The sequence below is a fragment of the Neomonachus schauinslandi genome, chromosome 16 (genome assembly GCF_002201575.2).
Source record: "Neomonachus schauinslandi chromosome 16, ASM220157v2, whole genome shotgun sequence".
In the NCBI taxonomy this organism is placed as follows: domain Eukaryota; kingdom Metazoa; phylum Chordata; class Mammalia; order Carnivora; family Phocidae; genus Neomonachus; species Neomonachus schauinslandi.
This window is the reverse complement of record NC_058418.1, coordinates 56136518-56147231: the sequence shown is the minus strand read 5'-3', so window position 1 is coordinate 56147231 and position 10714 is coordinate 56136518. Positions and strand designations below refer to the sequence as shown.

The window sequence follows — 10714 nt, the reverse complement described above, 5'->3', positions numbered from 1 at the left end:
GTAGTGGTTGGAACTGCTCTAGAAATGACCTTACCTTGAGAGGAGAAATGATTTGTCTGGAGTCCTACAAGGGATAGAAGGGTTTGTAGCCAGCTAGTTTTCGACTGTAGCATTGTGAGTCAGAGCACATTCTCCCTGGGGCTCTTCAGAGTGGCATGCACTCTGAAGCCTAAAGAACAGCTTCTGGTTTTTGCCCTTCAGTGTTCAAAGTCCAGACTCCCTTCCCATTACTCAAGCATGGTTTCTCAGTTCTAAATTGCTACCCAGCTGTCCTTCCAACACAGCTGAGGGTTATTATTTGAACACCGGAAGGGCCAGACACGAAGACCTGGTTCTCTGTTATTTAAGGTGACTGTCTTAGAGGGTTGCTTTCAGATGACAGGACTTCCCTTTTCATCTGGGGACTCTTCTAGAATGAAACCACATGGTACCGAGGAGGGTCAGGAGTCCCGTAGATCCTAGATCTCACCCCTTAATACCTTGTGTTCTTGAAACCTGGGTGAGGTTATTATCCACTTTGTCTTCATATTTTACCCATAAAGCTTTGATGGTTGAGCTTTTCTCCCCCACCCCGGCACTTTTTTTTGGCCCTATTATAACAAAGATTTTCCTCTTAACATGATTTAGGAAGATTTTATTTTTTTGGATGTTGTCAGAAATTACAGCAATATATTCATAAATACCTAATTACTACATTCAACAAATAATATTACAATACAATTAATTCAAACAAGTACACTTAGAACAGGTTTAATTTCACAGCATCTAAACTGCCCCCAGAGTGACCGAGGCATTCCTCCTCCCTCTCATGTACTGGTTTTACTGTTCTACCTTAAGCACAGGGTACATACAAAGTAACACAACCAATTAGCATGGTCTTCCTCAGGTCAAGGCAGAGGTAAGAGTTTCACTTAAGCGCTGGACCAGAAAGTTGGGATGAACAGGGTACTGCAAGTAGTGAGGAAGTCCGGAACTGGTTTCCTTGAAGGAGTGCAGGCATGGCTGCTAAGTGGCTAATATACACCTAAGAGTAACAGAATCGGCTTGTGCTGACCATCTCCATCTTGTGGTGGGTCCTTGGAATTTTCTACTTAAAAACGGCTCAGAGGGAAAAGGGGGTTATCTGATTTTTGAGATTTGGCAGCATTATTGAGCTGTTTGAGGAAAACACCATTCCACGTACGAACTTGAGATTGCTTGTGTTGTAATTCTCGGCTGCTGAAAGTGTGGGCTCCTTTTAATATTCTTGGAGTTTCTTTAAGGGTATAATCTATGAGAATGTTAATGCCAATTAAGTGTTTAGCCTATACTCTTTCCATAGGAGAAACTGTTAAGTCTTACCTTGGTCACTTATCTGAGATAGTGGATTAAGATCCTATTTTATATCCGTTTGGCTCTAATTATGTGAAAACATTTCCAAATGATGAGGTTATATAGTGCCAAGTTTTAGGGAGAGCTCTGGTTTGTTTCTAATGATCTGATTAAATGTGGAACCACATGACCTTGGCTTTGGGAGAGCACCCTCACAAGTTGAGTGAAATCCCCTTCAGGACAGATGGCAGCCCTCTCTTCCAGGTGCGGCAGGAAGACTCAAGGTCGTGAAAGACAGAGGTCTTCATGAAAATACTGACAGAAGTTGCATAACCCATTCTAGAGCAAATGTGGTGTACTTCTGAACTTCCATCTTTTAAACTCATTGTGAACTAGCTGAACAAAAAGCTTCAGAAATTATGTATCTATTAAATTTTAAGCCCAAACTGAAGAGACTTAGGTGCTAAGGATAGGATTTGAAGGCTGTTTCTGAATCATCTGAAGATTACCAGATGGGAAAAACCATTCAAGCACTAGGTCTTAATGGTACACTTTTGTTTTCTAAAGATGCTTTCTTACCTTTTTCTGAGTTTCTTCATGCTGCCTTACTGGTTTATATTCTGATTGTCTGATTACAGATAGGTGAGAGTGTGGGGAGGCAGAGTGACAGAAGCAGGAAGGCAGGGGCAAGGTGGTGTTTTCAATCAGAAGGGACAGGAGCAGTTCTTCTAGCTCAGGGACACAGCTTGTACCCCTGGTCAGAGACCTCTCCCGTATGGCTGCATCCCTTTACCCCATGACCTCCTCCCATTACAGAAAACCCCTACAAGGGACTCCCCTGGGCTGGTGAGGGGCTGGGCTGTGCTTCCTGTTTCCTCTGGCCATTGCCAAGCTGATCAGCAGGGGCATCCAGCCCTTTCCTGTGATGGTGGGGGACAGGGAGTGAGGTGCAAAGATGTAACTCTTAAGCTTGCTGTTTCAGACTGGAAGTAGCAAGCCGACTTTAGAGACATTCAGTAATAGTTTTCCCTGACTTGGCAGTAGAGCTCCCTCTGAACACCTGTCCCCACTTGTGGAACATGTTGATCTCTCAGTGTCTTTGCAGGGGAGGAGGCCCACAGAACAGGCCTTCGTTCTCTTCAAGTCGTTTTTGCGGAGAGGAAGGCGCTTGTTGACTGCTGCTAATACTGGCGGCACTTTTTGTCTGAGTTTGCTAATAACTGGAAGATTCTTGGCAGACATACAAAGCAAACGGTGTGGGAACAGATAAAGCAACGCAGTGCCATCTGCCAGCAAGCTGTTCTGCACAGCTAAGGTCTGGGGCTGAGGGTGCGGCCACTGATCGCAGTGAGTAGCCTTCCTGAAGGTCAGCCAGCCCTTCCCCTGACCCGGGGTGAAGGGGACAGTGGCCATCAAGACTCTTGCCTCCACCCCCACCCCCGACAGACCAACCACTGGCTGCTTTGGCCTCTGGTTGAGGCCCATTCGGCAAGAGATTATCTGCTTGATCTAGATTAGACACTGCCTGAATAAGCAGTAACTGGGACGAGAAGGAAACACTCTTTGCACTGAGATGGCATTCCTAGTTTCTAGCCGCTCCTGTGCTCTTAACAGTAAGTTCCCGAGAGGAGGAGGAGTTCAGCTCAGACATTGTTTACCCTACTTTTAGGCTTTTACAAAGCTTTGCATCTAAATAAAGCTTCTAAAGTTTCTACTTTGCACCTGTTCTCAGACTGCTGTAAGACACCTTCGAATCCTATCACAGAACTCGCTCACTTCCTGACTGGTTCTTTCAACAGAGCTGCGTGCACACGCAGGTGCACACACGGCAGCTGCTTGTTCCCGCCTGGGGACGAGGCCCTCCTCGATAGCAACTGGTTCTGTTTGCCGTCCAGAGCCAGGGGGAGGGGACAGGAGGAGGTAAGAAGGAACACATGGCTTTCTACATCACTTTCTGGTACAACTCAAAAATGAAGTGATCTCATAGGCGCCAGTGGTAAGCTCTTTTACTTTTCAATTTTTAAAAACACTTCAATATTTTAATGTCCTGACCAGCAGCAGTACAAACACTAAAAGCAAGTTTTTTTGCCCAGAAAAACAAAAGCAAAAAAACAAACAAAACCCCCAAACAGGAAAACAAACAAACAAAAATCCCCCGAAACCACATATTAAAAATGGCAGGCTTTTTATAACAATAATTAAAGTAATAAAAACATACAAAACTTTGTTTTTTAATATATATACACAGTACAAGGCTGAAGCACCTTTGACTTTTCTCTCAAAATTTACGTTTGTATGAAAACAGCCCGCCGCAGTAACAATCGGTGGGTGTGAACGTATGTAGACACACAGCTCTGTACATTTCCCCCCACGGAGTAATAAAAAGGTACCTTCAGTTTGTTGATGCGCTTTAGAGAAGAGCTTTTCCAGGGAAAAGCCTTTGGGTGAGGCTTCAGTACTGTTGCTTTGTGTGCTCCTAGGACCTGTTGCTTCGAAAATTTTGCAGAAAAGTAACAAACAAATAAGCCCTTTACCGGAAATGCACCCCACCTTCTTCCAGCTGAAGCAGGTCTCAGTCCTGGGGAGGAGCGAGGCCGACCCAACGCTGCAGCGAAAGCAGACTGGGTTCTCAGGACGTGCTAACACGGCCACACCAGGAACAGAACACGCTCGGTCTGATCCAGTCTTATGCACCCAGGGGCCATAAATGATCCAGTTTTAGTGTTGGTAAGGGAGCCTTCACTTTCAGATTCGAAAATAATGACCGGGGGAAGAATAAAACCACCTTTAAAAAGAACTATGGGCGTCCTACATCGGTTGCTCACTGAATGACAAAGGTGATTCAGCTGCATTGAAGTCAAGGCGAGTTCATTCGTTCTTCAGAGCCTGGAATCCTTTGCTTCATGCATGGCACATTCTCTTTTTGTTTTGTTTTAAGCTTCAAACCTCCCAGTGAAAAATATTAAATATTCAAGGTAATAAAATAGATAATATTTCTATACTATAGGTTCGGCCTAGTGCAAGGGAAACCGTCACCTAGGATATCCCTTAAAGTAACCTCTAGGCCAATGCATTGCAGGCAACGCAAGGCACTTCCTTAAGTGATCCAGTTCTGCCTGGAGTCGCTCCCTCTCTGAAACAATCTTCTGTTTCTGGCTCCTCAACTCCTGGAGAGAGAGATTCAGGTAAAACATTCATTTTGTAGTAGGGAAATGGGTGTGATGCATGAATGCTCTGGGGGCCATGAGGAAAGGCACACCTTCTAGGCTCCAGAAACCTCCCCTTCCCGGCTCAGGATTCTGACCGTGGTCTCTGGGATGAACCAGTTCAAGCTGTGCCCAAAGCCTTAGGACCTGCTCACTCCCATAGAACCAGGGTACACTGCTGGCTCAACATCAACCCTAAGATTTTAAAAAATTAGCCCATAAAACTGCTGCTGCTCTGGAGTTGCCAAGATCTGCGGCCCCATGGCCCCATGCGCCAAGAGGAAGCCAGGGAGTGGGGAATACCAGCGCAGCTGACAGAGCAGTGGGACCCGGCTACAGGAGTGGGAGGGGCCGCTTCCTAAGAGCTTAGCTCCTCCTGTAAGATCCTTCTCCATTCAGCAAATCGTCGGGGGAGATGGATACAGGTACCAACTCGCCCAGAGGGAGATTAGATTAACATCTCGCTCCCAGGATCAATATTCTGTAAATTCACAGTACCCCCCCCCCCCCAATTACAAGTTGTAGTTTCATAAAAGAGCATTACCCCTCAAAACTCAACTGTATGGGTAATGAAAGGTTAAACAAAGCAGGGGGTGTTTTAAGACCACCCCCACCCAGCTGCTGTTTATTCTCTTTCCGTGGGTGGCACGGAGACTCACCGCCATGCTGTGGGAGAGCTGCTCGGCTGTGAGGCTGAGGCTGTAGTGCTGGGCCTCCAGCCGTCTGCACTGCGTCTGCAGGACCTGCCGCTCCAGGTTTTGCTCTGAAAAGATACGCGATGTTGGTATGTTTTCTGTACCCAGGGGCCATGGGCTTGGTCAGGGCTGCCCTCCTCTTCAGGCAGCCAGAGCTGTCCTTTGGCCCACAGCGCCCAGCCGTGTGCATTACGCAGGGAAATCCAGCCCCGTGGCATACAGACAGAGGACCTAGCATCAAAAGGCTATTTAAGACATACACCTTAGGAAGTCATTAAGGGCAAATTTACGGTCTTAAAATGCATTTTTCAAAAGAAAAGATAGAAAATTTTAAGACTTAGGTATGAAAGCTTTTAATAAGCTGCTAAAAAAAAAAAAAGAAAGCCAGAGTAAACTTGAACTTTGAAAGTGTACTATCTCTGCCTTTCCAAAAGATCTTGGGCCTGGTTTTAACAGGAGTGACTTCAAACTTTCAAGGATAAATCTCTGCTTTCTGTGAAGTGTTTCAAGAATGAAAGCCAGGCTGGGCTGAAGCCTTAGTGCTTTTCCTGTGTCGGCTGTGGAAACCTATGTAGAAAAAGGGGTCAGCAACTCCAAGTAGTGTGGAATGCTGAGCCCCCTACCTGGAGGGCACTTGTCCTGGAGAGTCCCGCAGTCCTGTGATGGACTTTACGGGAACAAGAAGTAAACTTTTTTTTTTGGAGTTTAACAAAAGGAATGAAAGCCAGGACAGGCTAGCTGACTGAATTACAGAGGCAGAACAACTGCGACAGCAAAACGCAGGGCAGTAAAACCCGTCTCCTACCGCTGAAGAGCACAAACCGGAAGTGCTAACAAGCTCAGCCAGCAACAGCAGAGAACACCAAAGGCACAAACACGAAGGCTGTCCCCTCCATGGACCTACGCACCACGTGAACGCGGACGGTCCTGTGCCATCAACACGGCAGCCAATGAGAACCTTTATTTCTTCCCAGTGCTCTGTTCAATAGCCCAGAGGTCCTCGGCATGGCAGCAGGACAAAAAGTAAAAACTCAGCAGAACTAAATTTGATTGACAGAAGGTCTGACCATCTACGATCATGTAAGGAATAAAGGAAAACAAAAACTAAAAAAATCCATGATAACCCAACTAACACCTAAAACTCAATGTAATAAAAGGATGCTGCTTACAGCAAAAAGTAAATGGTTTAATGCAATTTAATACCATAATCCTAGAGGTGATAGCACTGCTATCAAAAATACTAATTCTCCCCAAGTCTGTAAATTCAGTGCAACTGCAAATTCTAAGAATTTTTTGGAACAAACAAGGTGGTCCTAAAATCCATGGGGGGACCCCCAAGGGCCCAGAGAAGTGCAGCAGATGCAAGCATGCTCCTCAGCAGAGAGAGGCCAAGCCAGTGCACCCACTGCGCGGCCTAGAGACGGGCTCCACAGCTCGCCCCGGGCGTGGCGGAGGGGGCCACGACAGCACCCCACACACTGCCAGGGTAACTGTCTATTCGCTGAGGGGGGGAGGGAGGATGAATTTCTACCTTAAGCCATGCACAGAAATGAATTCTAGGCCTAACAAAAGCAGGGCCTGAAGAATTTTAGAAGAAAGTGGAGAGAATCGTGTCCTCGGGGCAGTGAAGGATTCCCAACAAGGCACCAAAAAACAAACCCAGATAAGATGGACACATTTCACTCTGTGAAAAAATGCTCTATACTGGTTCTAGATACATATGTATTCACTTGGAAACAACGTGTAAGGAGTGAGCAGTTCAAAACAGGATTCAAAGTGCAGGAGCAGATAGGCTGCTTGTGGTTACATGGGCATTCCTTTTGTGAGTGTTTTAAAATGTGTTCTCAAAGGATTTGCAATGATTAGGACATTCCATAATCAAGTGGAAAAGGATTCCCAGTCCATGCTCAAAATGAAAACTCCTCCGAATGTTAAGGCACGGGTCAGGGAGCGGTAGCCCCCCTCCCCGACACCTCAAAGATGGTCAGGGGGGTGGGGCGGGAGGCCAACAGTGGGCGCCCAGCTCACCACCTGCCCTTCCAGACGGGGCAGGGGACCCCTGCACTGAAGTCAACGCACTGCAGCCTCCCAGCCTGCAAGCTAGAGGCCTCTCGAGGAAACGGAGGAGCAGAGAAGTGAGCCAGTGTGCGACAAGCACGAGGACAGCACTCAGGCCTTGTGACCTTCCCACCCACGGCCCCTCACCCCGAAGCACTAGGCCAGGGCGGGAGAGGCGTGCGGTGGCTGGTGAGGGCTCGCCTCCCTGCGCCAAGCGCGAGCCCGGAGGGTGACAGGGCCTGTGAGGGAACTGCCAGCAGCCTTGAGGCACTGGAAGGGGAGGCAGCCTCTGGCAGTGACAAGGCCTCACTATCTGGGGCTCAGCTAAGTTCATAAACCTTCTGTCCTCAGGCCCCTTGTGTGTAGCCACAGTCAGAACTGATGGACTATTGAGACGCGCGATGGAAGACAGCAAGCACAGAGAGCATGTCCCAGGCTTGGCTGTCAACACTGAGTGATGGCAGGCACTGGAACTTAAGTTCCTCCAGTGACAGTGGCCTCTAGTCTGTAAACTGGGGCACCTGCAGAAGCCTGAAGAACAGTTCTTGAAATAGGCAGAGTAGCAGAGGAAAATTACCTAGCTGTGCCCCAGGAATGCGGAGTGTCAGTGCCACCAGAGTCCCCGGGGTTGGCAGGGAGACCCCACACGGATGGGATGAGGGAGCTGCTTTTACTCTCTTTCCCATAGCCCTCGGCCCCCTCCCCCCTCACTGTACCTTCTATATGTTCCTGGTAAGCTTCAAAGATTGCCTCAATCCCTTGCCACTTGCGCCTGGGGGGTTCGTCCTCATCCTCCTCTCCGTCTTCCTCGTCCTCCTCTGAGTCCTGGTCCATCTCCTGCGTGAGGGGGCCCTTCCTCCCAGGGGGGGCCTCCTGCTGCCCGTTGTGCTGGGGCAGAGGGAGCCGGCTGGAGGACTGTAGCTCGGGAATGTTGTAGTGGATGGACGTGTCAACTTTGTGGTTCTGCTCTGCAGACAGCACGGCTACGTTCCCTGCGGGGACAGAACAGGCTCGTCACAGGCCTGCAGGAGCGTGTGTGACTGCAGGTCTGCTGACTAAAGGCAGTACGGAGAGACCTATGCCCTTCAGAGGTCAAACACGGCACCCAAGGGCAAGGTCAGAGAGCCGTAATGACAGAGCAGCCCTGGATGCAGTCCACTCCACTCAGTCCTAACGGGGTGCGGTCTCAGCCACGCCGATCCCAGAGCGTCAGCGTCCTGTTGTGGGAAATGGTGCTTGAGCCTGGTCTGCGGCTGGCCCTCTGTGGATACCAGTCCCCACTCTCTCAGAAAGTGCACGTCCCGTGGTCCCCAGGGATACCCCGTTAGCTGTTGTTCGGACCTCTTTAGCTAAGGTTGGCGCCGCCCTGTGGCATGGCCCCGCAGGGCGTGTCCTAACAGGTACACACGGCCTCTGCTCCGGCCTGGGACGTGCGCAGGCGATGCACCTGTAGGGCTCAGACCGGCAGGAGACGCGTGGCCTTAAAATCCCGAGGAAGGGGTGCTAGGGTGGCACAGCTGGTGGGGCGTCCGACTCCTGAATTCTGTTCAGGTTGCAATCTCTGGGCCCCTGGGATGGAGCCCTGTGTGAGGCTCTGGGCTGGGCAGAGAGCCTGCTTCGGATTGTTGCACGTGCGCTAAAATAAATGAATCTTAAGGAAACAGTTGAGTGTAATGTCAGGAAAGGGTTGATGTAAAACAAGGCAGGAAAAACATGTCCTAGATCCACAGAAAAGCCTCTGTGAGGTGTGTCTGGGAGGCCATGGGGTATTTAACCCGGGCATCTTGTCAAAAGTATTTTCTCCTTGAAAAACAAGATTCGTTCAAGTAAATTCATGACAAACACCCAGTCAAGAATTCCTCCAGATTTTCATTGCGAAAACCACCACCCTTTGCTTTTTGGTATCTTTCTGTCTCTGTTGATGGCGGCGTTAACTTACCTAGGAGATGTTGACACAGTGTCAGAGTTGTGCGTCTACAGATGCTTACTTACCCACATTCCTCTTTTATAGTTTGTAGTAATAAACACGTTTGGCCTAATAACCTAATTATCTTCTTCTGGCTATCAGAGCATACGAAAATTTTATACTCAGTAGTTACTTAGCCATTGGGGATTTTCCCTCCAGTCAGTTTCAACCTTTGATTCAGTGAGAATGAGCTGTAGTGACTCCTGTTCTCCTACCTTCGGGGACTCCCACCGAAATGTCCAAGGGGAGTGGATCCGGGGGCTCGAGTGTTATACAAAGTGCTCTCTGAGGTTACTGGAACAAACACCTGCTGGTTATCAAAGAGCAGGGAGATTCCCAGGTGAGTGTGTACGGGAATGCTGGAAAATCCATAAGCTACAGAAGGAACAGAGCCTCTCTGTGCCTGAGAGACCTCTCACCTGGCTCTACAAAAAGGAAGGGCTTCTAACTCAACTCAGAGGACATTGCTCGCTAACTTTTCTTGAAGTGTGGTCAGTAGACCTGGGGCACCATCATCACTTGGGCACCTGTTAGCAATGGAGACCTCTTGGTCCCGTCTCAGGTGCCTTGTGCACACTGAAGTTTAAGGGGCAAGCCCCTGGCTGCAGCTGAGTGCTCCAGGCTCCTCTCGTGACATGGGAGCAGGACAGGGACACGCAGCCTCTTTACCTTTATGCTTCTGCAGGGCCTTCTGGGTGGACTGCAGCACAGACTCGTGGAACTGATGTGCAAACTCCTCCGCCATGAAGGGCTCCCACGGCTTGCTCTTCCCGTTGATGCTGTGGGACAGTGGCACGGGAATGTCCTTGGGCGCAGGGCCCCGGATGTAATGAAGCATGCTTAGGCTCTTCTTGCCCCCGGGGGCCTCACTCAGCCTGGCCTTCTCGCTGCTGGCAGGAGCTGGCTCCTGGACCCGCGACAGCTCCTGCGGCCGGAGCTGCTCCAGTCTCCCAGGCTCCATGGCGTTTGCAACGTCAGACAAGGAAGCAGCAACACCCACAGGCTTCTCCGTATCCAGAGAGGCTTGCTGCGTGGCTGGCTCTTTTAGAGACAGAAAGCGAGGAAAATGTTAAGAGCGGCAAGTGAACAGGCGGACCCTGACCTCTAGAGCTTACGTTTAATAAAGACCTAGTGCAAAGGACGAAGACTCAGGGGGCCGTTTAATTAAACGTCAGTGAGCGCGTGTGGTCAGAAGGTGGGGCTGTGTTCAGCAGCAAGTCCATCCTTGAAAGGCGCCCCAGGAAGGCATCCGGGAAGAAAGAGAATCTGAAGGAAGAAGCAAGTTGCTTCAGATCACCCAAAAGGTAGATGTTACGTGGCCCAACCCGGTAAGAAAGACCATGTTAGGATTTGAGAACAGGGCCGGACCCTAAAGATTTCCTGCTCCACTCAGCAGCGCAGCAAGGTTTAACCGGAGCCATGAGAGAGAGAGAGAGAGAGAGAGAGAGAGAGAGAGAGAGAGAGAGAGAGAGAGAGAG

At 49.3% G+C, this 10714-nt stretch overlaps 1 protein-coding gene across 1 annotated transcript in view; it reads right to left on the bottom strand.

Annotated features, from left to right (window-relative positions):
• Window positions 1–611: 611 nt before the first annotated feature.
• The window catches only part of GSE1 (Gse1 coiled-coil protein), a 52141-nt gene continuing 42038 nt past the window's right edge, over window positions 612–10714 (bottom strand). Inside the window, exons 13-16 of the mRNA XM_044911424.1 lie at window positions 9906–10277; window positions 7987–8262; window positions 5177–5280; window positions 612–4478 (exon numbers count right to left, since the gene is read on the bottom strand). Of these exons, the coding sequence (XP_044767359.1) occupies window positions 4344–4478; window positions 5177–5280; window positions 7987–8262; window positions 9906–10277 (887 nt within the window). The 3' untranslated portion in view covers window positions 612–4343. The remainder of the gene's footprint in view (window positions 4479–5176; window positions 5281–7986; window positions 8263–9905; window positions 10278–10714) is intronic.